We start from the raw sequence: 27,839 nt of genomic DNA, 5'->3' as shown, positions 1-27,839 counted from the left end.
TCCATTAATACTTTTAATTAAATGAGCTATAAGACTTCAGTCATACACAATATATTAATATAATACAGTAATTTAGAAGTTTTTCTCAAAAAAAAAAAAGAACCGCAATATGTTATTTTACATAAAAATGTAACAAAACAAATAGCATCTCTGTACGTCAGAACAGGCGTGTTTAGGAAACACCATGCAAAAGGTGAGCTTATTTTTCCCTGAGAGGTGGGAGGGGGAGCGGCAGGGCTGCGACCTGCCCCTGCAACAGCCGTGGCCCTCCAGCCGCAGGGGCCAGGGAGCAGCTCGGAGCCCCGCCTCACGGCACCTCAGGAGCAGGGGATGGCCGCAGGTTGTTCCCCTGGGGCATGGAGCGGGGGCGACGGAGCCGCTTGGGGGACGGGGTTCCCTTCCGAGCCCCTTTCACCTGGGGCGAAATCCCGGCCTCGGTGCATCGAGCACAGCTTCCGCCAGGCTGCGTTCAGGCTCGGTTCGTGCCTCCGAGGCGCGCAGCGGCACGACGCAAACCGGCCTCGGCTCGGCCGGGGGGATGGATGCCGCGGCCCCTTCCCCTCCCTCCCTCCCTCCCCGGGGCCCGGCGCGGAGGCCAGCCCGGGGCCCGCGGCGCCGGAGGCCCGGTGGAGGCCGGCCCGGCCCGGGGGCAGCGGCCCCCGCCGCCTCTTTCCCCCGCGGCCACCCCCCGGTCCCCGCTCACGCTCCACGTCGTGCAGCTTGGCCCGCTCCTCCTCCAGCTTGCCCTTCAGGCTCTCCGCCTCGGTTTTCAGCGACGCCAAGGTCTCGTTCTCGTGCAGCCCCTCGGTTGCCATCTTTGCGAGGGAAGCGGGGAGGGAGACGGGTGAGAGAGAGAGGGAGGGAGGGAGGAGTTCTTTTGCTCGCCGGGCTCTCGGGGATGCTGCCGAGGCTCCCGCTGCCTCAGCAACCCGGCTCCCGGCCCCTCCCCGGCCCTGCTGCGGACCGGCCGAGCCCAGCGCCCGCAGCCCCGGCACGGCCCCGCCGGGCGGGAGGCTGAGCCCGGCCTGGCCTCCTGCCCCCGCCGGCCTGCAGCAGGTGAGAGCGAGCTGTTGGGCATCGCCAGCCCTTGGCGCAGCCCCGGGGCTTCCTCGGCCCAGAAACGCATGCCAAAAGGCTGTTTCTGCTAGGTGCCCAAACTTGTTTGGACCTGAAGTTTGCAGCCCCTGCGGAAGGAGGAGAAAAAAAAATTTAAAAAAATAACCTAACCGGTCACCTCAGTGGCATTTTAAAATGCCAGACTGGGAAGACAGATCCTGTCAAGGATTTGCAAAGCACAGTTCAGCTCCATCATTCCCTTACAGCCCTAGGGGCAGGGGGGACTAGGAGACTTAGTCACAAGGTGCCAGCAGGCTGGATGTTGTGATGTGAACCCCTCTCCTTATTATGCTTCAAATTCCTCATTTTTACCTTCCTCCCACCTTAAACCAACCCCCTCTTTATCCTGCACACCGATATGCAAACTTGGGCCTTCCCAGCCACTGAAAAGGACCAATTTCCGAAACTCCAAAGGCAGCAAAGAACAGCTCCCTGTCTCAGCAGCTTCTGCTCGCAGGCAGAGAGGGAACGTGTGCAATGTGCACAGAGCGGCTCAGTTTCCAGAGAAAGAACAGCAGCAAACAACCTTGCAACTTTTTGTTCCCTGGGAGTTCCTTGAAAACGTCCTCTTCTTTCTTCACAGATTGTCCTTGATCTACACGGAATAACTTTGCTCACATTGACTCTCATTGTCTCCCTTTAGCCAGAAAATAGACAATCAAATGGCTATTGTTCAACCTGGAGATGTTCCAAGATTAGAAAGGGAGATAAGAAAATAAGTGTTTGCAGCTGTTGTTTAGACTCTGGGCACATCCTGGACACAGTACAGCCTCAGAGAAAGTAAGTCCTTTCCCACACGGGCTTAGCAGCAGTGTCACTGTCTGACCGGGATGCATGGGCAGACCTGTTGAGCTGTTCACTGTAAATCCGCAGGCTGAAGTCAGGCCTTGGTCTGGCTTTATGCTCAAGCTCTGTTTTACAGGAGCTGGGCCACTTGTCTGGAGAGTCAAATACAGTGAATGCATTTCCAGTCTTCCCCCTGTCCACAGAAGCTGGTGCAGCAACCCTACCAGTCTGATGGCCATGTAGGCAACTGTGGACTTACTTTGATCCAGTTACATTCAGTATCATAAAAGAAAAAGGAGGCAGTATAATCTGTGGAGTTTACATACTACTGGATATGCTTTCATTAGAAATAAAAACAAAACTTAACCAGCAATCACCTAAAAACCCTATCATAGTAAATGCCTTGTTAACACAATATTAGAATTTATTATGTTTAACCTGAAATGGCAGTTCAATCCGCAGCAGTGGACAAAATATAGGTCCTCTTAGTTTGTGCTCTGATTTCAGCTGAGTTTCAAAACATATCAGCACAGGCCAAAAGGCTGTGAAAACATCCTGTACAGGAGGTATGGTATGCGGAAAAGAGTAGTAAGTAACTGAACTCTGTAATGTTATGATCCATTAATTGTGCAGTAATGACTGGTACATGAAAGTGTTGCTGTTACTTTGTACTGATCACCAGCATTCCCTAGAAAGCCGATCACTTACAAACTGGCTACTATGTCCTCAGAGGCAGTGAGCTTCCATGTTGCCCAGAACAAGGACAGTTTGTTTTAAGACAGATTTTGACTCTGACTCTTCCCTATGGATCAAAGGCATGATGACCCTTGGCTTCAAATATTTTGAGGCTATTTTGAGGTAACCATTCTGAAAGTAGTCTGCTTTCTATACAGCGTTACTCTGTGGAGCTGCTACAGAAGAATTCAATCGCCAAGAATTGTGGCAAGAACAGTCATTACCACAATTGCAAACCTACCTTCCATGTGTGGCAAACACACCGCATTGTGGTGATGGGAATACATGCAAGAAAGCTGGTACTATTGCGCGCTGGGGAAAATGGAAAGTCTGACTGTGTCACACATTGACCATCTCAAAAGGTAGGTATTTAAATATATATATATATATATATATATATAATCATTCTTACTAACTCACCAACTTATCTTTCTTTAAATTGTAAACTAATGTACTAATACTTTTTTGGAGAAGACTAAAAAGCAAGCGCATTGAATTTCTATTGATTAGCACCAATTCCAAAAATGGACAAAACCCCACAGGCAAAAGATGTTTTAGCCCAAAAGGCAACTAAGGGAAGTAGGATGATCTCAACATTGGGAATCAGCAATTCCTGTTATCCCTCAACAGATACTGTTTGGAGGAAAATCAAAAAGACGGGTTATGAAAATGCATTTGTGCAGCTGAGTGCCATCTGCATCTGAAATTAAAAGATGCATGTGCAAATCAGGAAGTTGCAAAAGGCTCAGCTGATTGCACACCACATTATGCACAATCATACACAAACACCTGCACAAGAGCGGCTAGGACATAAGCATTTTGATTTAAACCAAAGCACCACCACAGCTCTGAAAAATCAGTAACAAAAAGTAAAGGATACTACTTTCCTATCTATATGCATTCCATTACTACTGCAAAGAGCTCTCTGTGTTCCAGTTAGCTGTTTTTAATTCTCTTTTACAAAATAAATATGAAGAAGCAAGCTGAAGTCAGACCAACCAGAAAGACCAAGATCCTACTGCAGCGCTAATACAAAGCCTAACAGGCTGTTAGGTACTGAGGCAATTCTTTTTGAAGTCTCAGTCTGCTTCCACTTAGACTCCTACCAAAAGAAACAGCTGCTAACTTCTATAGTGTAAATAATAAAGAGAAAGTTGCAGGAACTATAAGTAACAAACAGCCAGTTTCCTGAACTTCAGTGTGCATTTAGCAAGTCATACAAAAATTTATTAGATAAATTGCTATTTATAGGCTGCTGGCCAAGAAGGACCTGAACAAAGCAGCGGTTTCAAAGTCAGGGGAAGCAAGTAAATAAGGAAGGTACCGTCTTTTGTCTTACATTCGTTACATCTAAATTTCCTCCTAAACAATGTGACGTGATTATGCTGTGTCGGTCAGTGAACTGTACACATTGCAGCATCTATAATCACCAAATCAGTTCTTTCATCTGTCTTATAATGTCTTCTAAACACAGTTAGTTAAACCTTTTGGTATTCCTGCAGAGATTATTTCATCTGACATTTAAATACAACAACCTACTGGACACTATTCAAGTTACGGTAGTGACCAGTTCTGGGGAAGAAGCAGTGAAGGAAGTCTTCTCCAAATGATATTACACAATGGTTCAGGAACATGAAATAGAGTAACTCCAAGCTGGAGTATAATCAGGACAACGACACTCCTCAGTTTGCAAAAGCAGTTTTGGAGACCAGCTCCTCAGTAACCACATAGGTACCTTAGCTTTGTATCTCATCTAAAAAAATCCTGTGACTGCGCCAGGACAGTGCTTCCTGCTAGGAGAGTGGGTTGTCACCTCACCAGTAATTACTGAAGATCTCAATGCCTCCAACATCGTTCCTTCTTCATGCAGGTATTATGACAGGACCTGCTGGTCTGGCTAGCACATTTGCTCATCTCCCCCATTACCACCTTCTGTGGGGGTACACACACATGGTAACAGAAGAGCCTCTACTATTCTTTTCTCACTTTATCCTCATTGTAACTACCTCCAGCTCTGACAGATCCCCCACCAAAGTACTGCACATAGCATATGAGAAAACCTGGTCTCAGTATGAAATGTAGGCCATGAGGACAGCATTCCAGTTCTGTCTCAGTGAAGCTGAAACAGATCAGACGAACTGCAACTCCCCTCATCTCTGCTGAGTCAGTCCATTGCAATAGTTTTGTCTCTTTTGGAAGTTCTGTTAAAGGTAATGGGCAACACTCAATATTACAGGCTGAGCAGGCTTGCACACATATACCTCACAGCAGAGTTTAGACAGGCACGTAACATTTGCTTAGCTAAGGAATGCAGTGCCCTAGGGTAAAAATCTCATGGCCACTTTCCAATCAAGAATCAAAAAACATATCCTTGAACCCAGGGGCCATGTCTGTTCCAGGCTCAAGGAATAACATCAGGTGTCTGCAGAGGTGTTTATTTGGGTTAGAAGTAGCCAGCCTTCAGGCCTAGCAATGCTTATTTGCTGTCCAGAAAAAATCCAACAGAACAGACCATTAATCTATCCAACTCCTATTCTTGCAGGCTTTTCATATTCCAGCTGATAAAATCAGTAACATACCATTTCCACACATAGTGAGCAGTAGCTGAGCTGTTCTGATTTGATGTAAACAGCCCTAAGGGGCTTCTCTTTGGAGCACTTGTCACATGGACCGAATACAACCGCTAAAAAGGTCTGGTCACACATCTTTGCAGTATGGGAGAGCTGAAAGAGAGAAGAAAAAGAGTGTGTTCCAGTACAGTGCAAAGCTTCCTGCTACTGCTCTGGTAGCTAATGCAGCTTAGGCTGTATATAGACATCTACAGACTAGATAATCTCTCTCTGTGACTAATCTCTAAGGCTTCATGAACTGTCACTATATGCAAGACAGTTGTATGATCTGCAGATTGTATTTCTATGAAGAAAAATACAAGCAAAATATGTATTTTGTTATAATGTGCACTGATTGCACATCGATTAATGACAATGCAGATTTTTAATTTTCATTTAATTAATGCCAGTAGACAGTAACTAGAAACGCATAGCAGCTGATCAGTGCAGATTTCTCACAAATATTTATTTTTTCACTCTATTATTAAATATTCAATATTATGTATTATTTTTAAAGCTGAAAGATGGCCTAGGATTCAGTCAGCAGTTTCAAAAATATTATGATCAATGTGCTGCTTGAGCAGAAAGTGATGCTTCAGCACACTGAAAGCTGTGTTATTATGAACCCCTTTTTTGTTCTCAAGCCAGGTTTCTTTAGGATCAAAGCACTACCAGCAATAGAGAATGAGAAACTCTTTGAGATTCAGAATAACAACAATACCATCATAATGCCATTTTTCTCCTTACATTTTTCATAGGGAAAATGTAGTATTTCCCATTCTCTCAATGTAAGCTTTTAACAGTATCTAGATGTTTAACAGGTTTTGACATAAACATAAATAATGAGTTTATGAGTTACAAGAAGCTATTGTAAAGGAGATTTTAAATGGAGCAAAATAAATTGAATGAACTATGCAGATTTCAGAATTTGGCTGGACATTCTGTAAAAAACAAATCAAAGTTTATTCTATGCACCTCCATTTTGCTGCTTATTCTTACATTTTTCCATGGACAACTTGAAAAATGAGATGATAAACCTGGAAATCTTGTCCTGCCAAGTCAATAGAAGTTTCTTCTGTTGTCTAAAGGAGTTGCATAACTTCATCCCAACATATGTGAGAAGAAATCTGCCCTAACATGAACTACAGCATTTTAATCATAAATTTGCATGGAGCTTTCAGCCAGCTATACGCAGTCAACGGGGTTTATAACCCATTTGCTGAAAAGCAACAAATACGCCCTGACGTTTTTAATGCATTATTTTGCAAACAGTGAGCCCAAGACACCAAGCCACTATCCTTTCAATGAGCTTCCCTGTACTAGTCTATCTAATAGCTTTAAAGTGACTGTAACAGCAGGATTCAACTGTGCTAGATTCTTAAATCTCGATATTTAACAACTGAATAAATTCTTATTCAGAGATTCTTTGAATTCAAGATTCCCACTGAGGGCAATTCAGGTGACATAGATTTATGTACTTGATATGAAGTCTCAAAACATTACCCCAACAAGACTTTGGGAGGAAAACTTCCACTTCATAAGTAGTGTAAAATGAAAATATCACAGAAAAAAAATATCATCTTAGTTAAAATATCATTATTAGACCTAGTGACTTTAGACAATGATCTATTAGGCTTTGAATAAATACCTTGGGCAGAATTAATTTTAGATAAAGGAAGAGAATTCACTGGAGTAACATACAGGGTGAATTATGCCTGATATCAGTACTTTACTTTAGATGAGATTACGACACACAAATTTCACTGCAAGAGAAGCCAGCAAAACTTCCAAATAATTAAAAGTAGTATTATACATGAGATACTTTATATCTTTTTAAAATATAATACAAAACCATCACTGTTACAAAGAGTTTAACCTCAAAAGATCTAAAAAGATTTCTTCCCATGCTGTAGCCTGAATTTTTGAACATACTCGGTTTTTAAAAAGATACAGTGGAAGTATAAAAATGACAGCATGCTGAAACATTAACAAATATGCCACTTGTAGAGAAATTCTGCACAATGGTTGTTGGTAAATATACAAAATTGCCTACCTTTTCAAACAACAATAACCCAGTGTTTCTCAAGACGAGTAAATAAGCCGTATGCAACTGCTAATGTAGAATGGCAACCTCCCTATTATTAAGGCTACTTAAAGGGTATTTAAAGCTCAGCCTCTCTAGTTGCATCACCTCAGGTCAGTTCTATACTGATGATTATGGTTTAGAGGCTTTATTTTAACTGCCCTCTTAGAATACAGAACAAACAATATACAGTGTTAGGCAAAATAGACCTTGCCTTCTCATTTCATATTGCAGCAATTTTTGGATAGTTTCCAAATGTTAAGCATACTACTGGGAAGGTGGCTGACTACTGCTTTTTCCACCTATCAAACTGACATTCTGACAAACGACAGTGACAATGTTAAATCTACTTCATATAATAACTAATACAAGTGGTTGCCATGCTTGTTCTTCCTTGGATATACTTTCATTGTTCACCCATTTTAAGACAGTAACTTGGAAATCAACAACATTAAAATTTTCTGCTTTATTGGATTCTTTAGCTGCAGGGATATTTATGAAATCATGTCTGAAAAACATTAAAAGTGCTGAAGTCACATCTGCTGTGACTCCACTGAAGTCACTGACATCATGCCATTAGATGTTTGCATTCAATAGTCAAGACAATGTAAGGCAACGTGAGAAGAAAAAAAGGGAAATTAGATTTCAGTCCAACACAGGTTTGGGTAGAAGAAAGCCATCCTAATTTTAATTTTTTATTTTTAACCCAAATATTATGGAAACACAGGAGGGAAAGCTATCACCTCTGCTGTTGAGTCCAGCTACCAGAAACTGCAGGAGTCACATGCCTAAACCCTCTCCATAAGCAGTTTCGGTGCTTTCCCACTGCAGTAAGGATCATCCAGTATTTTTCCATTTGAATGCAATAGCTTTCTCCTTTACTATCATTCTAGGAAAGTTAACCTCAGTAATGCCTCTTTCAGGTATCTGCCCTTCATCACTAATACTGCTCCTTACATTTTGAAGAATTATAAAAACAGACAAAGTTTTGTATCTACATGTTGTTTAAAGGCATTAACGTCAACAGAAGCACAGTAAGTTTCTGACAGCATACAGTAAATACTGATTATTTTAAACTTCATTTTAAAATATATTTTGTTCTTTGCATACACAGCGCTAACAGCATATTTCAAACCTCTCAAAATAATTTAGCACCAAATTGTCAGAACGATTTTCCTTTATCAAGAAATTTTTGTCATACAGACATACATACCTTCCAATATTTCTGTGGGATGTAGATTTAAGAGTGGATTGGGATTTTACTCATACCGTACCAGGTAACAGACGTGCAGCTCCAGTAACTGTAAAAAAGGCTATACACAATTTATAGCAACTAAACTTGCTTGCTTTAAAACATTTATAGAAATTCACATGGAGCCAGCAGCAGCATAACCATTCTGATAGGAATATACACAATGTGTATATATGAATAATATATATTCATATGTATATTCAAATAATTCTTCACTGAAAACATAATTATTCCATCACTCGAAACACTACAGATTGATTTAAAAGCTACTTTTTATTTAACAGATAAGAATACTAATGTACCTATACATCTGTGACATTTTGTACAACTTTTATTGCTACTGAACAAAATACAAAAAAAATCCTTCATATATTTTTCATGAATCTCTGTGGATAGTACTATGAATATGTCACTGTTCACAGTAAATACCAAGGATGGGAAATAGCAAAAAACAGTCCTTCTTTATATTTACAGATTTTAAACACTATGTAATAATAATAATAATAAAAAAATTGATTCTTCCTGTAATGTTTTAATTAACTAAAACAATTAGAAATTAGAAGTATTTCAAAGCTTTAGCATTCAATTTTCATAATTACATCTAATAACCTAGCTAGAAAACTAGCATAATTTACTGAGGAATTTCTAATGACTGTCATGATTGTAGTAAGGTGAATGCTTGTTCTCCAGTTGTTCTGACAGGGTCTAGTATTAAATAAAGCTGTTATTCTTTGCATTCTGCCTGCAGGAAGAAGGCTGAACAACGCAAAAAGAGGACTACTTATAAGGATCCTGCAGTTTAAATGAAATATATTTATTTAATTTCAATGCCAGGAATTAAGCTTGGTTTATCAGTAAGACCAGATCACAATAGCTGCATTCACTCCTACTCAATGTCAGAATTGAGGGAGGGAAACAAGCAAAAAAAAATGGGAAAAAGATGTGTACATGTGTGCATAGTCAGCTTATGTTCTGAAAGACATTGCATTAGAGATGGACCCAAAACAGGAGATGAACTCTTTTCTTTCTTTTTTTTTTTTTTTAAAAAAAAGCTTGTAATTTAAACCTAGATCACAATAGGAATTTTATGTCTGACTTTTCTATGCTAATGACTGATATGAAAATGCAGACATGTCATTGCAGAGAACAAAACTAAAATCTGCCTTCAAAAAAAAAAAAAGCACCCAAATTCCCCCCCGGCTAAAGAGCTGTCTGGTGTGCCTGAACAGTAATGTAAGCATTCGGCCTGAGTGAACCAAGCCAGCATGCCTACAAAAGACAATATATGTTTATTACAACAGCAATTCTCTTAGACTGGTTCAATGTAGCTATTTGTATTAATAAAATAAAATAAAAATTGTGGGAGGACCTTCCGTTCCATCCTTCTATAGTTTTCTTGTGAACTATTCCGGGAGACTTATTTCATGGAATGAATAAAGGCCTAAAAAGCATAAAAGGCTGAAAGCTGCTGTAAAACAGATCCAGAATACCAAGACAATGAATATAATTACCTTGGAAAAAAATCTCTTGTTACAGAAAGCAAAGGCAAGGAAAACTGTAAATTAATAACATTTATCCCATGGTAGTTTTCCCCTATGACTCATGCTTTAGGGTTACTGACAAAGAACCAATGCAAACTTGTCTCCTCATCAAGTGTGGTGTAAGAAACTGTAGTCAGCTTTATGTCTAGCTGATAATGTCATCATTGTAGGACTATAATGAAGAATGAAGTACAGTAAGAAAACAGAGAAAGAAATTGCAAGCTGAAATTATTCCTACTTTTTAAGTCTTGACTTTAGAACAAGGTTTTAACAGCTTAATTCACTGCAAGCTACCGTGCCATCCACCAGCTGGAGAAATGAACCATGAAAGTCTGCCTGTCTTTATTTAGTCTCTGAGAAAATACCAGTGCATTAGTTTTATTAAACCCTTGTGAGAAAGCCAAGTTTGAAGCTGCTGGGGACTTGTATCATTTCCAAGGCATGTGGAGAGGGAGTAAAAGGAAACGTCACTTGAAATAGATATTTGGTATCGAGCATCAACTGTGGAACGTCCTCCCGATTGTTTAGCATAGCCTGAAATCATACCAGAAAGGGTAAGAAAATACTGTATTACAAATAAAACCCAAAACATTAACATTGTTTACTTCTCATTGCACATTTCCCTTTCAGGTAATATAAAGGAGACTTCTCTTGATCAACTCCAAATGTGTAGAAGATGAGCAACTTAGTCATAATTTGACATAGGGGTCAAGTATAAATACGTAGCATCAAAACTAGTGCGTATGAAGCACTTCTAACTTTAATTTGAGAGGGAGTAGTTGTAGCTCTTACCTGTACTTTACGAACAAATGATGGAGCCACTCTTTTCTCAAAATCATCTATTGGAGTGTATGAGTTGAGGATCTTAACTATCTGCTCAAATTACAAAAGACTATTTTAGTATGTCACAAGAAGCAAGCAGATGAAAAGAAGAATTAAATACCATCTTTATTGGTATTTAATTGAAGTTTCAGTAGGGATTTTACAATAGAGAGATAATTTTGACTGGTAACCTGATGATTTGTTACATAGATGATGACTGCTGTGAATCATTTCCAAGGATGTCAGCAGGATCAAGAAGATGTAGAGAAAGCTAAACTGATTAAAGGAAACAACAAAAAAAGCCTCTGACAAAATAAAACAAAAATTCGTTGTGGAATAAAAGATGAGATGGAACAAGGCAGACAGATATTCCTCACAGAAGCAATTAAAACGCTAACAATCAGGAATATGGGGTTAAAAAAATCCAATATAACAAGTGGTGATGTGGAATGATGAGGAATGCTACTTTTATCAAATGAAAGGCCAATAGCTCTTCGCAACAAAGTATTTTAGATAGGCAAGATTCTGCAGTCGGTGCCAGAATAAAACAAATGGTTCATTACCTGCACAGTAGAAAGAGATGTGCAGTGTTCACATATTTCTTTGGCATCATCATCTGTGATCTTTTTGACCTGAAGGAGCCATGCTGCTTGAGCTAGAGGCTCTAAAGTTTCTTTGGCATTACTGCTTTGAAGATTCTTGTCTTTAAGCCATTCTTCCAAATAGCTGATATTACATCTGGGTTAAACCATGAACAAACAACAGAAATGTCAGGCTCCCTCTACCAATCAAGCTATATTAAAGACTTCTAAAATCTTTGTTTCTCTAATGCAATATTCATATTCATACAGTTTAAGTTAAAAAAAACACACAACAAAACATACCTGTAGATCATAAAAATCAGATAATTAACAGCCTGCTGATTTTTAAGTTAAAAAAAATAAAATATACAGGGGATTAATTTATTTTTTATTATTTCTTAAAGCTTGGACAACAGAAAGCAAATTATTAGTTTAGCCGTTTGTTACAGAAAAATACCAATACATACTGGCATTGGCAATTATATTATAGCACTGTATATCTTTAAAATACTAATTTACAACGGAGCTTATACAGGTTAGAACAATCTTTGCACATTACAAATCAGAGTTATAACTGAAGACCTAAAGCTTTCTTTTCTAACTTTTGAGAACCCTTAATGGCTCTGTCTCAGTGCTTTTCTCACTGCAGAACACGAAAAAATCAAGTCTGCTTTTGTCTATTTGCCAGACAGGGGACACTGTACCTGTTTAGAATTAAAAATACTATTCATCATCATGAGCCCACAAGCATAAGAAGAATACTGAACATAGGACCAACTTTGAGCTTTAGAGTGTCATTTTCTCTGTCTTTTCCTACATCAACATTTCCATGGATAGCATGATTCGTATTGTTTTAGGTTGAGAAAGCTTAGCTTAAAAGGCAAAGATCTATTTTTTTTCAAAAAGTTAAAAAACCAAAACAAAACAAAACCAACCAAACAAAACAAAACAAAAACCAATTGACTGCTTGAATGTGAATGGTCACATAATAATCTAATGACTTAATAATACAGGACTAGGTTACATAAAAATGTTAAAAATTCATTCTCAATCAACTGCTTGCTGAAAGTTTACTGGCTTTACCTTATCTGCATTCCTTTTCTACAAGAGCACATGTCCTTGCGGAGGAAGAGACTATTGAGGGTGACAGCTCCAATCAGAAAGAAAAGCTGCTTCACTGCTTGCTTTAGAAGCTCAGAGTCCAAGCCATTCTGGCACATAGTACTATAAAAATAGCTGAGTTGTTGCAGGATAGAGGTCATTGTGTAGGTATCTGTGTCATCTATACTGGAAGAACGTTTACGGAACCCTGTAGGTTTCAAGCCAGAAATTCCTTGGAGACTTTCATATTCCAGCATGCCTGGTACTGAAATACAATAAAAAACAACTGGTAAGACTAACACTCCTAAGGCTCCTTTCAGTTACATTAACTTAGTTCTTAAACTAAATATAACTTTAGGATATTTTAAAATTTAAATGATAGAAGAAAAATAAAACACTGACAAAGGACTCTGGAACACAAAAAATTTGAAAAGCCTATTTGTTCTGCAGAAGGCTGGTCTGTTTCAAAGCATTATACCACACAAGGAAATTGTTCAGAGGAAAAAGTCTCTCCAAGCCCTGTGGGGATGTAACAGTGGAATTTATATGTGCAGAAACACACATGCAGGTACACACGTATAAATGAAAGAAAGAAAGAAGTCTGTCCCATCCCTTCCCTCCATGTATAATCTTTATTCATGTACTTCACAAGCTAGATTTAACTGTGTTTGGAGTTTTGCTGTCTTACCGATCATGGGTTGAATGTTGTTCTCCATTACAACAATGAACTGGTGATAGATACGAATGGCCAAATCACTAAGAATTTGTCTATATTCTGACAGATCAAAATGCTTCAAACAGTTCTTATTCTGACGTGGGGTGTTAGACTTCATAAATTCCTACAATTAAGTTGTAGATATAATTATCAGAAATCACATAACATTATAAATTGGTATTATATTCCAATGTATGTATTAGAGTAATCCATTCTGTCTCTGGCCAAAATGGTCTCAGAATGAGTGAAAGCAACTGCTAACTTCAATGGATGCATCTAGCTCTGGGCTTCTTGCACTTATTGTTCCACTTAACGTTCATGCTTACTCTGTTCCAAAAGCATACTAAAGCCAAAGGAAAGGCATGCCTAGATTTCATTGGACTTTGCAGCAATTCCTAGATCACATAAACAGAAATCAAACTATTTAATTAAAAAACAAAAACCAGTTGTTTAAATTCCATTTGCAAAATGATTAAAAATGATAATTATGTTTTATTACTGCAAAGGGATCTCATTTTTGGACTTTTCATCAGGAAAATTCTGTTTCAAGAAATCTAGGCTGAATCCTAACTTGTGTGAAGTCTTGAGTGTTCACTACAAACATAGATCAACACACTAAATTCTGGATTCAGACCACACCCTACTGTTGGGATTAAATGACAAAAGATTGTTATTTATTAAATTTAAATGTTTTCAATTCTTCATTGCTCTTTAGATTTTATGGATATAGCCACAAGAGGGAGCACTGTTGTTTAGCTAGTACACAGTTACTGTGATTCCAAGGCACCTATTGGCTTTAATCCTGATGTGCCTGTGCAATTTTGCTTCAACCTATGTAAATTAATAAAACGTAGCAGTAAAATATAGTAAGAGTTTGCAATTTAAAACAATTTTGAATCACGGGATAAAATTTAGTTTAAACAAGCAAGTTAAATACAGGGAAAAAAAAGAGGTCTTTATTATATTGCTCCTTTCCAGAGAATTTCTTCAATAATCTCATATTGGTAGCAGCAAGTGTTTGAAGTGGTCACAATTATAAAGCAACTAAACCCTTTTATATATATGCAGCTGGACATCTGAAGTCCAGCTCACATTAAACTCATGTATAGAGTTCCATTTACATAACAGTTTCCATGTTAGGAAATTAACTGACTTCAGCACTTTTATGTTTTTTTGGCTTCACTTGATCAGGTAATTCTATACTGTCTTATTATTTGTGTAAGATATATCACCACTGCAAAGCAATACAAATATTGCAATATTACAAATATCAAAATATCCTGAAGGAACAGTGATGACCTGGTGAATCTATTGATTATCTCTGTTTATTTTACTTATTGAATTAAAGTCTGAAAAAAGTAAAGTAATGAAATGACTTGATGAAATCACTCTTACCTCTTCCCCACTGTATTGCTTCAAACAGTTAAGAAAATAGTATGTATTGGAAAGCCAAAAGGACAACATCTCAAAATTTTCTGAATTTTCCTGAAAATGACAGAGCAATCTTATGACGACATTGTCTTACTACGTTAACTTAATTTCAAAGATGAAACTTAAGACTACTAGAGTTGGCATAATAGCACGCATCTAAGGCAGAAGGAACATAATAGCACCTGTAACATGCTAACTGTACTAATCATTTTTTTTTTTTTTTAGGTTAACGTATATACAGAAAAAAAGACCCCTCTTTTATTTGTTAAACATTGGTTAATTCTTATATGAGAGACGCTAAATACATTAGTCTGAAGTAGTTTTACACATTTCTATGTGTAGTGAGATAGTGTACTGGAGGCCTTCCTGCAAAAGCGTGAACAATGCCTGTATATAGAAATGAAACTGAACTACATATAAACACAATTCTAACTACACATTTTCTTTTTGTTAGCCTAATATGCACAAGCATTTTCTTATCGATAAACTGCTGTATAATTTTGTGTGTGCGCGTGTGAACCAACCACAGGCATTCTTTACATAACAAATTCAACTGCGTAAGCCATGGTCCATTCCTACCTGTGTTACAAAGCATGCCTGGTGTTTTACTACATTCTAAATCCACAATAAAGCATTCAAATAGCGGAATTTTTAATGTAGATGAGACAGACGAATGATTCTTATTTATATCTTGGTTTTGTAAACTGGCTGGCAAAGTAACTTTAATAATTCAGGCACTAATGCTGAAGTACCAAATAACATGTCAAGAAAACATTACTCTAGTAGAACAGAAGTACAAAACCTTCTGATTTTACAAATACAAAAAAAAAAAAAGATACCTGTCTACTGACAAATATACTAACCTTCATTTCTGTCCATCCAACTTTTACCTGTGCTGAAACCACAGTTGCACTTAAAACCTAATTAGCTACTCATTTTTAGATGTAAAATACTTAAAATGGTTTTGCCAACAAGTTTTTCAGATAAAGATAATCTCTGTCAGTACGTGTTACTGTGTTCAGCACAGTGGAACCTTACCTGGAGACTTTATATGCATACTACTACTAACAGGAAAAAAAGAGTGTCACTAATAATAGTTATTAATTATAGAAATACTAGCAAATGAAGGTGTCAGCATTTCTCAGGTATTGTGCATGCATCTCATAAACCTTACATAAAAATCAAAAAGTACAATACAGCCAAACATAATTCCTACCTTAACAACTTGTTTGATGCCATCAATGGTTACATTTATGAAAGATTTCAGCATGTCAGCATCATTCAGATAATCTGCATACCTCACACACATGAATAGGATGTGAGCTGGAAGGCCAGGTATCGTATTAACTACAACTCCACGTGGCTTTAAATCTGCATAGAGGAGAGTGATCACGATTATTATATAAAAATAAAAAGATTTAAATTGTCATTCTGAAAAAGACAAGCTGAATTGCATGGAAACATTGTTGAGTTTACTATTAACTGCAAACTAATGCAAAAATCTGGTTTGTCAGTAAGACTGATATTGTGAAGTAACTCAGAAAAAGGGCAGAATTCCCCTACAAGAGAAATATGAAAGTAAAGTTCCCTTCAGTGAAAGGAATGATACAGACAGGACAGATGAGATTAATACATCACACGTGGATATATGCCCAATGACTTACAAAACTTAGTAGATCACAGAATGGATTGGGTTGGAAGGGACCTTAAAGATCAGAATGATGACTAGGATGACGAGGAATAAAGTAAATTACTTCCTGTATGACTAGAAAGAAAGTAAACTCAAGTCCCTAGATTGCTCCTGAGATTCATAGCTTTATAAATGAACAGATACTAAGGAAGATGATAGAATAATTTGAGTCAGACAAATGATTGCAACACAGATAAAGCTCTTTGTATTTGAAATGACTGGCAGTAGAAAAAGAGCAATGTAGCATCCCCAAGTGGTTATAGTAGTAAGAGAGAGGGATAAAGCCAACTTTGAACATAAATGAGTACATCTTCTAGTTTTTGTTGTATTTTTCTACACTGACAATCACTGACTACTGATAAAATGTTACTTAAGTGAAGTGTTACTAAAATACCAAGGATCAGATTTTGAACAATCCTTTCTTCATCCTCTTTTTTGTACTCCATCATTCCAATGTACTCCTTGGACAAAGTTGGCACGTGAACTTCATTAACTGTCAAACATAAAGCACTGTTAACTGCAGATAAATGACTAAGTCATCATTCATATGTTAGAACAAACTACTGGAGAAAAGCAGTTTCTCTTTAATAGAGCACAGGCTCTGTTCACATTAATGTTTTTAGCTTACAGTTCCAAGCATTGAGTTAAATAACATTCATATTATTCATGTGAATAGTTTCACTGGATTCAGTGGAATTACTTACATGAATAAGGCAAATAAATAGCAGTGGCACATCTCTACTTTAGTTACTTCTGCATCCGTTTGAAGTGCATTCTACAGTGAAGAATTACTTGGCTATGTAAGAATTTTGTACAAACTAACCTCATATCAGTAACCATTTGCCATCTGAAGACCTATGTGAGGAGATACCCGTCTGATGCAAAACTAACATTCTGTTGTCTCAGAGACAGCTTGTGTGAGGATATGTATTACTTTTTGTTGACAGAACCTGATGCCTCTGAATTAAACTTTATCATATACTCTAGGCCTCATACGTGCCTATTATTTAGCTGGAAAAAAATACAGGAAGGGGCTTTTATAAAATTTCTGTTGATGGTTCCCTGGCACTTTTTCCTGAGGTTTTAAATTTCTAACTCCACCCCAAAGCCCTACTTTTTTTTTTTTTTTTCAGTTTTGTAAATCTACCTCCTCTACAACACACGCTGAACATCCAAAGCTACTACTACTAATAATAATAATCACACAATATTTTACCTTTTTCAATAGTCTTGGTAAGAGTTTTGATCTGATCTTCCAATTTTTTAATTATTCTATCTTTCATGTCTAGTTTTTCTTCAAGATCCTGTAATAATCAAAGTCAGTGAGTTCAAAGAAATCACAATAAAGAAATGCTTTTTTTTTTCTTTTCTTTTTTAGCTACATGCTATTGCCACAATTAAAACCATTACAATGTATTTTTACTTATATTCGGTGGAAGAAAAATGAAACTTTTCTACCTTTTTTCTCCCCAATGAACTGAGAAAACATGCTGCCCATACCATAGAATCATGATTTCTTTCTTTTTATCTTGCATTTCAGGTACAGTTTCTTAATGAGGATTTCATTTCCTCACCATGTTTTCCACAGTAAGTCGAGTCGTTTCTTGCTTTATCTTGCTTTTTACTTCATCATGGATTTCATCTTGCTTCAAACCGTTGCTCAGCCCTTCAATTTCTTGGGTTATGACATTCAATCCCTCTTTGGCTTTTATGTTTATTTCATTCTGCGCCTCATTTGTTCTAGAAACAGACAGGAAGCTTTGTCTTCTACTGTTCTTCTGTTAAAGCACAGTCATATCATACTTGCCCATTACCTATGAGCTGTATTCAAGGCTGCAAGGTGAATCTTATTTTGGATGTGGTACTTCAATTTTAAGTGATTGTCACGCCCAGCCTATAACACTTACATATCTTAAATTATTTAAAAAAAAAAAAAAAGGAAACATAAATCTATGTACCTCCTTAGTGTTCTGTCCCCTTCTGGCTCATGATGCAGCTGATTAGACATCTCTTTCATTTTTTTTTTCCAGTAATAATTAGCAACAAAACACCAAACACAAGAAAAAAAAGATCACATTTACTTACTGTTCTGTACTAGTATTTAGTAAAATCTTTTCTTACACTCATAATTTTTTTTTATAACAAAATTGAATATAATCACATAATGCAGAGAAATATTTGAGTATTCCACACAGAAGATTATATGTGATAGGGAATTTTGACATAATTATCTTCTTGCAGTTGACAGTCAAACAAATTGTAAATTTTTAAAAAATAAGTTGCCAAGGAATACATTACACTTAGAGATACAGAACCCACAGCAACTTACGCTTTCCTAAATAGAGAAGTACTTTCAAACAAGCAAATTTAACATGAACATTTCCCTGTCTCCTACTCTGAATTTTTCAACACCCTCTGAATTTCACCTTATGGAGCACAACTTAACTTCCAAATCATCTTTATTTTTAGACTGTTTCCAAAGAGCATACTTCGTTTCATGTATTCTTAGCCCTGCTGAGTACACTTGCATACATCCAAACCACAGAACTAAATGACATTAAAAAAGTTCAAAAATGAAAGTGCAAATATTTGCATATATTTTTGTTTAATAACAGAGCTATAAACTATACAACACTTCTTTCACAGTGTTTTTTACATTTTACTGGCACTTAAGTAAGTAATCAGGCAATGAAGTAATGCTGCTTCAGCTTTTACACATTCAAGTCTAGGAAATTCACTATGTACCTCTCAACTATAAGACTGCTGACCACAATGGTATTTTACCTTTCAACTTTACAGTCTGTTCTTGGAGACGGTTTTCAAGATCTAATTTTTGATTTTCAAGTTCAGAAACTTGCTGTTTAAGATCTGGAATCACCTTTTAGAGAAAAAGGACATTTGCATATTTCAGCATGTTCATTTTGAAACATCTGTAATGGTACCTATGACATCAGAAGACCTTCAGCTGCAAATAGGTAAAGACTGGGAAGACACTGTGGGAGAGTACTTGCCTGACTTGCATAACTTTTCTGGAGGCATCTGTTGCCAGCCACTCTTAAAAAATTAGGGAGCTAACTAAATATTTGGACTGACCCAGTAATACTATTCTTATATTCTGTAGTTTAACGGAAATTACACAATTAACTTTCCTAGTTTGATTAACTTTGGAAAAAGATCAGTATGTTGTCATTTTTAAGAAATAACGTTATAAGTTACTTTTTGTTGTGTTTTCAATTTTATGAAGTTTGTTTTGAAAATATTTCTAGAGCTATACTTCACTTAGCAGAAAAAGTGATACAGTATATATGGTCTTCTAGTATAATAGCACTTGATGTTAGATAGGTTTTTACACAGTACTAATAACCAGTTAAAATTTTTAAGTCCTGCCTGCAATGTATTAGCGACTTTATATGGTTAGCTGCCCCCTAGTGGAGAGTACCTCAAAACTGCATAAATCTAACCCCTCAGACACCTGTTTTTTAATTGACAACCAAATCACAGAACTTTTCAAACTGAGAGACACAGACAGCTTTAAAGAGGCTTCAGATCAAAAGATGCTAGTTTCTACCCTTTGACTACAGGGGGAGAAAAACATAACTAAATTCTAAATTTGAATGCCTCAAGTACAATAAAAATCTGAAGCTGGTTGCGGGTTGACCAAGTCAGAGTTTGTAAAACAGTATTTTGCCAATCTGCGATTAGAATCACCTAATCAGGTTTATGTAAAAAAAAAAAAGGAGGGGGGGGGAGGGGTAGGAAAAAAAGGCCTTTTTGAGGCTGCCCCAACATGCTGTACACTTAGACAATAACTTTAGCTGCATTCTAACATGTTATCCTTCCATGCAGGGAAAAAGCCTGTATGGATGTGCAATCTTAGATGGCCACAACTGTTTGAACCTCGTGAATTCAAGGACATGACTTCAAGATTGTGAGGGCTTTGTGACACAAACTCTTTTCGATTGAACTGCTAAGTAACAGTAAAATACTTTGGCTTTACTACACTTTGATCTTACCATGTTTTCTGAAGTTAGCCTGCTAACTTCGAGTCGAATACCATCATTTATGTCATTTTCCTCTCGAAATAATTTTTGTAGATGATTAATATCTTGGCTAAGATGTTCAACTTTGAAATTCAAACCTTCAATCTCCTTTTCATAGGTTTCTTTCTGAGACTGGAAGTGACTTTCCAATACTCTATTTAAAAAAAAAAAAAAAGGGAAAATTGCTGATGTGGTAATGACCTCAGTGCAATGGGTCAAGTTTCATACAAAGTGAAAAAAGTGTTCTACATGCAAATATGTCATTGCATCACCTGGGCATTAAAAGAGTTTGAAGGTATGCGCAACACCTCTAAGGAAACATTTCCCAGACTGAAAACATGCACACATTTCACCAACATAGTAAATTAGTAAAAAGTGAGTTAAAGATACTCAGTCAATCATATAACATAGTGTTTGTTAATTTATTAAACAGGTGTTCAGTATCACACTGCCAAATAAGTTACTCACTGATCTGCTTATCTTCTAGATCACAGCGTGGAGTTATGAAAAACATTGAAGAACTGGACTAACCTCGTAGCTTTTTTCAAGCCCTCATAAGCAAACCACAATTCTCCATCCTCATTTAAGTGTTCCAAATCCTCCGTAGACAGTCTAGAATACAAGGCAGTATCGTTAGTGTGCAGGTAAACAAAATGCATTCCTTATATATATATATATATTTTTTTTTTTTTTTAAAAAGAGACCTCAGAACAAAATTACCTGCTTCTTACATCTTCAAAATCATAACTTTCCAGAAGCTGTTTTGTAACTTCTGACATCTTTTCTGGGAAAAAGAAAGTTTTTCATATGAATAATTTCCTTCTCATATTTCCAATTAAGTTATCATTATAAAAATCAAACCAACCTCTTCCTGAATCTGTAAGGTTCTTTCCTGGTACTAAGTAAATATATCTTAATTACTACCAGAATATGATGAGGTATATAAGTGTACTAAGGTACACTACTAGCATTGTTTTTTGTTTGTTTTTTTAAAACACATCAAACTTTCACTGTAAAGTTCCATCTTTCTGTTCTAAATCTAGACAACTGCTGCAGTTATACAGATTGTCTTCTTGTGCTAGCCTACTACGTTAAATGCTGCAGATACAGGTTTGCCCTGTAAGACACATTCTTAGCATTGCACAAAGTGCACAACAGCAGTGCTCTTATTAGTACCTTTTCTCAGAGACCCCAGTTCAGCAAGTTATTTAAGTGTATGAGACAGTTATGAGACCTGAGCCTAACAACAGGCTGAATGAAGGCCAAATAAAGCATATTTGCATATTCTTGGGTCACTATGAGATACTTTTAAAATTCTAAGTAAAGTTTAAACTACTAGTATTGATTTTTAAACAAAAAGAAGAAAAATTTGAAATCAGAGTTTCTTGGTACTCAATGATCACTTCATAAAGCTCACATGGTTTTTGTTTTACCCCATGCAAGTAAAGCTGTGAATTGAATGAAATCACTCTGGAATGAGAAAGATTTTTTTTTTAATTATTATTATTTTGTCAATACTAGCAAACAAAAAAAAAAATCAATTTAAACTGTCTTGGTTCACATCATGCTTGGGAAGTTCCCTGAATTATCTGATGTGTAGCTTACCCCTCATTTCCCGCTTCTGTGACTGGGCCTGCTTTTCAACATCCAATTTTTGTGTCTGCAGCAGTTCAATTTCCTTTTGCAACTCAGGTATTTTCTTAATCAGACACGAATTACAGAATGAGACAGAAAATGAATGACAAGGGCTAAGTATCAGTTAAATCATAAAGATAATTATTAATATTAACAAGTTCATATGCTAGAAGGCTTAAAATGTGTTGTTTAAAGTGTCTGTTTCTTAGGCACCAGAGCAGAACAATAACATGATGTAGTGAAAAAGTATGTATTTGTGGCATGGAATTGACTCATAGGAAAAAAATGTGACTTCACACAAAAACTGTATTTTCACAGTCAGATTAGAAATTACATTTATGAAAAACAAACCTGAGAAACAAATCCCTTTTTGGGAAAAGGAAGAAAAAAAGATCCACACATTAAAATCTATATTCATGCACAATTAGTCATACTCTTGAAAACACGCACTTCTTTTTGTGAGCAATAACTTGTATTGAATACTACATGAAAACGATACAACACAGTTATTTATAAAATACGTCTTATTAATTACTATTTGTTCCAAAATGTTCTTGAGGACAAACAATGAAGATAATCTATAAATAAGACATCTACATTGTCTACTTGCTTTATCCAGCAAAGACTTTAAAATTCATTGAGTCATACTTTACCTGTGCTTGTTTTGTAAGTTGCCCTACTTCTATTTTCAGGCCATCCTGAATGATAATTTCTTGCTGAATTTGTTGCTGTAGCTGAGATTTTTCTTCTTTGAGAACCTTAATTTCTCCCTTGAGCAATTCGATCTCCTTTTCATAATCTTGTTTCTGATTTTGGATTTTTTTTTCAAGTACCCTAAACAAGACAATGAAAGGATGTTTTTCGTTTCCTGCACTTAGAAGTGAAAGAGGGGACTGTGTTTTGCTTTTAATTTGAAGGGCATAATTCAGTCAAGAAAGCTTAAATGAACTGTAATTGCTTGAAAATGCTACCCTACATCCTTAGAATGAACCTACAAAATGAATGATAATGTGATAAGAATGTCCCTGGATTTTCCTACATTCTATTCAGGTATTGGGACTGTATTCAAGACAGAACTGAACTTTTCCACTTAAAGGCTAATTCTCTAACTCTTTGCCTACTTGAGCAACTCTCTGCTACATTTACATAGGTACACTGAAGAAGGACATAGCAGCAGAAAGCCCCATGTCCTTCTCAGTAACACAATGGAAGAATCTTGGCATTTTTGCTGGCACCTGCTAGAATGGACTGGCTTCCAACATAATACTGTTAATGGGGAAAGCAGAAAAAACAGCAAAAAAGTTCTCTTATTATACTCTGACGTCTTTTGTAACTGAAATCAGACTGAACTGAAGCAGAACACAGCTTCCAAGCCTCAGGAACCGATTCAGTGCACTCTTCAAATTTCAGAGGACAGCATTTCTTTGGTACCTATAGTTCTCTGTCATATATTGGTAAAGAGTTATTGTAAAACTCTTCCATAAAAACAGTAATAATTTTTTGATCTGAGAATGGCATGCTGCAAAGCAACAAACATACATTGCTAAAAATATTTTTAAACCTGAAAAGAGTATAGCAAAGGGGAAAAAAGTTTTTCCCCTATATTTTTAACCTAAAATATATACAACCCCTGCCTTTCCTTTACACTGAATCTTTCAGTTCTGTTGTTTAACAATTACTTCACAGGAAATCTGACTGGTATGGCCATCAGCTGCCTTTCTAAATCTATCTGAATACTGAGGATATCCAAAAACACCATCATTATCAAGGGCTCCTTTTAATTTTTGAAGATACATGAAGGCAGGAAACTGCAAAAACAAGTCTGCAATATAATTTTCTGCATGTGACTGACCCACAATCATGTGCTCTTCTTCAACTAAGTACATAAAGAACTTCAGTACTAGCATTACTGTTCAAGAATACTAACAGATTCGTAATTGATGTGATTATATTTAAAGCAGGAAAAAGAAAGGCAGAGAAAGAGAAAAAATGGATGTTGTTTCAAAAAATTGAATTCAGATTCCATACATTCTCTGACTTTCTTCTTTTTGTATATCATCGAAGAGTTGCTTCGTGAGGCCATCCATTTTCTCTGTCAAAAAATATTGCAGTATTTCAAAGACCTTCAGGCAATTAAGTGCATTTATTAAAACAGTGTTATCACAATGAGAAGTTTTTTGTTTTAATAAGCAATCTTTAATATATTTTAAGCTGAAATTATCTAAAATGTCAAGAATTATCATAGTAAACTTGATATAATGCTACAGAATAATGCTACAGAATAAAACGGTTCTGAAGCACCAAAATTTTATTCCTCTAAAGTTTACTTAATTTCATGTATTGCTTGAATCCTTCAAAGCTAAATTCTTAAAAACACTATATTAAAGGAATGAAGGACGAAGAGACACTTTGAAGGAATGCACATGCTATCTCCAAGATAGGAAATGCAGTAAGAGCAGAGCTTTTACTACTCAACGAACAAATTTAATTTAATTATTATACTAAAAGCATTTGCACTACACATTCTAATGTAGCTTCAAAGAAGAGAAGATTAGAGCCAACTTTCAATTTTCTGTAAATTCAGCATTTATATATATATATATATATATTTATTAGACCAAAAGTCATTTACATTTGCTGTAAAACTGACTTTACAACTTTCACCCGCTCCTTTAAACCTCCTGTTAATTATTGTACCTTTCATTTCCTCAGTTTTTTCTTGGAGCTTTATTTCTAAGGTCTCTTTCTGTTCTCGTAATTCTTTATTCTGATTTTCAAGTTTGAAGATTTTCTGTACACACAAAAAGTAAGCAAAAGATAGAATTAAGAAAGAAGAAAAAATAGGTCACAGAACGTCTTACCTTTATAACAAGTATATATGGACCTCATCCCTCCTCAACACCCCACAAAAATGGAACTTAGCAACACTCAGAATCATGCATTTGATAAATCCAGCAATGAAAAATTTTCCAACTAAAATATAAGCACTAAAAAAAGTAAGGAAAATGTACCTGTTCACTGTCCTCTTTATATTTTTTCCCTTTCTCTTCATATGTTCTCTTTTGAGCAGTTAACTTTTCAAGCTCTAATTCAAGTTTCTGAATTGTATCCAAGTCATTCATATGAGTTGAAGCCAGATTGGTCAATCGTTCCAACAAGCCATGATTTTCTCTACTCTACGTTGAACAAGACAGGTTAAAATAAAACAAAAGAAATCACACTTGAAACTGTTTAATAGCATTGTCTCTTAGTATATTCCCCTAAAATATTACTGCCAAAAATCAGCTCTGTACTTCAATAATCAAACTTCTTTTTGTGTAGAACTCTTCATGGCCCAAGAGAATTACTTTCAAGCAACTCGTTGGCAGTACAATCTATGCTTTGCCTCTCCTCAGCTATGGAGGAAGCATCTGGCCTATTTCTGCTCATGATTCCAGGTCAATTCTGATTGTTTCAAACACAGATTGTTTCCACCAACTAGATTAAAGCTACTATCTTAAAGATAATTGGACTGGTTTGACTCAAAAATAAGCTATGAAAGAAACATAATACAGGATTCTCTAAAGTTATTAAATATATTGATCCAGAGCAGTTATTAGATCATAATATTTAATCATAATTACAAGATTATAATTAAAAATAATATATGATATTATTAGATAATAAGAGATTATATCCCTTATAATATTCCCACTGTATTTCCATGTCTTGTAAAGAAAACTATGGATATCATAATTCACAGAAGTCTCTAGTCAACAAATAGATATGACAAATAGACAGTACAAATCATAAACTGACTGGTGTTCCTCACCTGTTCTTCTATCTTTTTCTGCAGTCGCTGAACTCTGTATGAAAGCTGGATATTTGATACAAACCGCCGAATATTCTGAAATCTGCGCCTGGCAAGCCATGCACGGGCATATTTCTGAAGGATCACAGCCTTGTGTTCTTCAAGCATCTTTAAAATAAAACATTAACATATGTCTGTAATTATCCGTGGCTCAATCAGCATCAAGTAAAGTGTCCTGTGAATCCATATACATTTCTATGCTTCTGTCAGAGGTATCAAAACACTAAAATACTCAGACTGCACACACAGAAACCAGACTCTCAGTTCTTAAGAGCTCTTAGTAGTTCAGAGATTATATCTAAGCTACTGTGTATCGATACTTTTACAGAAAATGTGTAGAAAAAGAATAGAAGATATGAGAACCAGACATGCAAAAGGTAAAGTAATAGGGATCACTCCCCTTGTCTCCATCTTTCTTATAGAGCAGTAGCTGTTTCCAGCTACTGAAATAAGAATTTTTAATAGGCTGTACCTTCCGGTATTTTTTTCTTGCTAGAAATCCTCTTGTAAAAGCTTGAATTGTTACAGCAGCCACATGGATGAGCTGGCAAAGTTTACGGACCAGGTAACCTCGGCAGTATTTCTGAATAATTATAGCTGCCCATGTTTGCTTCAGAGCTCTTGCTGTTATGGCTTGCCTTAATTCAAAAGACAATAAAGTTCACTTAGATCACATCAGATTTCTCATGCTCATTCCCTCAGTCAGACAAATCACACAAAAATAGTTTGGTTGGCAGTGAATATCATGTAGAACTATTTCCTTTTAGTGAAACACACAGATTTTAGTCTTACTTCCATGACAACAGTTGCAATGCAACTAGTTTATAATAACAAAAGCAAAGTTGTATCAACCAAGTACAAGATGGAGGTGCAATTGGGACCAAAACAATGAACAGTCCCCTAAAGGAGGTAGGTGTATTTACTGAGTATCATGTTCCATTTAGGTTGCTCCTGGAAGGAAAAGCTTACTATATACAACCAGATCTCAACTCAAGTGCTGGAAGCCCATGGTCAATCCCAGCTCGGATTGCTGCTGGGTGCTAATTAAACCCTAAACTGGGGGAGAAGATTCCAAGAGCAACTTGAGAGTCTTGTATGTGAATTCTTTTCTGGATTTCATGTGAGCTGATAGCTAGAAAGGCTGGGATGCCCTCCTTACAGGTCACATACACAGAAAACAGAACGTGCAGCTTACTAGAGCTCAGTAAACTCACATAGCACTGGCTTACTTCAGGGTGATAGTTTCTAGAAGCAGAAGATACTGAGAACAGGCATCCACCATCTAAAATACAGCTTTTTCTTCTATTAAAATGGAGTAGGGGGAGCAGCCCACAAACTTTCGTGTCTTTTTTCACAAGCAATCTTCTGCTGGTGTCTTTCTGAAAATTTCAAAGCCTAGATACAGCCATCTCCCTCCTCCATCTGCTTTTTGAATGACTTGTACTATTTCTTGGCTGCACAATGCCTCCTAATAATTTGTACAAACTAATTTGTAGATCCTTGCAAGCTGATTTTCCTTTCTGCTTCCTGATTTCTTCTCTGGTTCTAAAGCTAAGCAGTAACCCCAAGCCAACTACTGGGTCACGTATCACTAGTTAAAGACTAAGCTCCTCACAGGTAGACAAGCCTCTCAGGAATCTGGCAGACATTTGAAATCTGCTAAATTACCTTTCTTCTCATCAGCCAAACAACTTGAACTTTTTCAAGTTCATAATTACAATAAAGAGGATAAAAATACAATCTGGATTATTCTTACATAAAAATTACACTTCCAAATTAGTGCTGGGTATGAGTTTGACCTTCTAGATCCCTTCAGGCATGCCCTAACAGCATCCTAATTTATCAGCCAAAA

At 36.6% G+C, this 27,839-nt stretch overlaps 2 protein-coding genes and 1 long non-coding RNA gene across 18 annotated transcripts in view; 1 reads left to right on the top strand and 2 right to left on the bottom strand.

Annotated features, from left to right (window-relative positions):
- GNB5 (G protein subunit beta 5) overlaps window positions 1-6,901 on the bottom strand; it is a 29,831-nt gene extending 22,930 nt beyond the window's left edge. For both annotated transcript variants that reach the window (XR_007161933.2, XM_048060325.2), the window contains exons 1-2: window positions 5,217-6,901; window positions 704-1,184 (exon numbers count right to left, since the gene is read on the bottom strand). Coding sequence is in view for 1 of the 2 variants with exons in the window: in XM_048060325.2 (XP_047916282.2) it covers window positions 704-1,184; window positions 5,217-5,342 (607 nt within the window). In the remaining variant the exon portion in view is untranslated. The remainder of the gene's footprint in view (window positions 1-703; window positions 1,185-5,216) is intronic.
- On the top strand, window positions 60-26,175 carry LOC106033667 (uncharacterized). 15 transcript variants are annotated; one of them, XR_010834145.1, is made up of 12 exons: window positions 609-783; window positions 1,760-1,896; window positions 2,796-2,999; window positions 8,253-8,363; window positions 9,330-10,676; window positions 18,003-18,049; window positions 19,262-19,437; window positions 20,309-20,439; window positions 20,621-20,797; window positions 20,990-21,146; window positions 25,459-25,574; window positions 25,973-26,175. It is a non-coding gene; the product is annotated as an uncharacterized lncRNA (long non-coding RNA). The 15 variants fall into 15 exon arrangements; XR_010834142.1 differs by lacking the exons at window positions 609-783; window positions 25,459-25,574 and adding an exon at window positions 60-340; XR_010834132.1 differs by lacking the exon at window positions 25,459-25,574 and having other exon boundaries at window positions 20,309-20,390.
- Window positions 7,049-27,839, bottom strand: part of MYO5C (myosin VC) — a 37,220-nt gene continuing 16,429 nt past the window's right edge. The window contains exons 20-41 of the mRNA XM_048060324.2: window positions 26,460-26,625; window positions 25,949-26,095; window positions 25,149-25,313; window positions 24,835-24,928; window positions 24,166-24,229; window positions 22,791-22,971; window positions 22,108-22,201; window positions 21,223-21,286; window positions 21,034-21,114; window positions 20,476-20,656; window positions 19,247-19,340; window positions 18,421-18,472; window positions 18,037-18,202; window positions 17,679-17,766; window positions 16,857-16,955; window positions 15,989-16,143; window positions 14,737-14,826; window positions 13,315-13,465; window positions 12,609-12,891; window positions 11,508-11,682; window positions 10,915-10,995; window positions 7,049-10,656 (exon numbers count right to left, since the gene is read on the bottom strand). Of these exons, the coding sequence (XP_047916281.2) occupies window positions 10,504-10,656; window positions 10,915-10,995; window positions 11,508-11,682; window positions 12,609-12,891; window positions 13,315-13,465; window positions 14,737-14,826; window positions 15,989-16,143; window positions 16,857-16,955; window positions 17,679-17,766; window positions 18,037-18,202; window positions 18,421-18,472; window positions 19,247-19,340; window positions 20,476-20,656; window positions 21,034-21,114; window positions 21,223-21,286; window positions 22,108-22,201; window positions 22,791-22,971; window positions 24,166-24,229; window positions 24,835-24,928; window positions 25,149-25,313; window positions 25,949-26,095; window positions 26,460-26,625 (2,824 nt within the window). The 3' untranslated portion in view covers window positions 7,049-10,503. The remainder of the gene's footprint in view (window positions 10,657-10,914; window positions 10,996-11,507; window positions 11,683-12,608; window positions 12,892-13,314; window positions 13,466-14,736; window positions 14,827-15,988; window positions 16,144-16,856; window positions 16,956-17,678; window positions 17,767-18,036; window positions 18,203-18,420; window positions 18,473-19,246; window positions 19,341-20,475; window positions 20,657-21,033; window positions 21,115-21,222; window positions 21,287-22,107; window positions 22,202-22,790; window positions 22,972-24,165; window positions 24,230-24,834; window positions 24,929-25,148; window positions 25,314-25,948; window positions 26,096-26,459; window positions 26,626-27,839) is intronic.

The sequence above is a fragment of the Anser cygnoides genome, chromosome 11 (assembly GCF_040182565.1).
Source record: "Anser cygnoides isolate HZ-2024a breed goose chromosome 11, Taihu_goose_T2T_genome, whole genome shotgun sequence".
NCBI classification, from domain to species: Eukaryota; Metazoa; Chordata; class Aves; order Anseriformes; family Anatidae; genus Anser; species Anser cygnoides.
The sequence above is the reverse complement of the archived record's forward strand: the minus strand, read 5'-3'. Positions and strand labels throughout refer to the sequence as shown.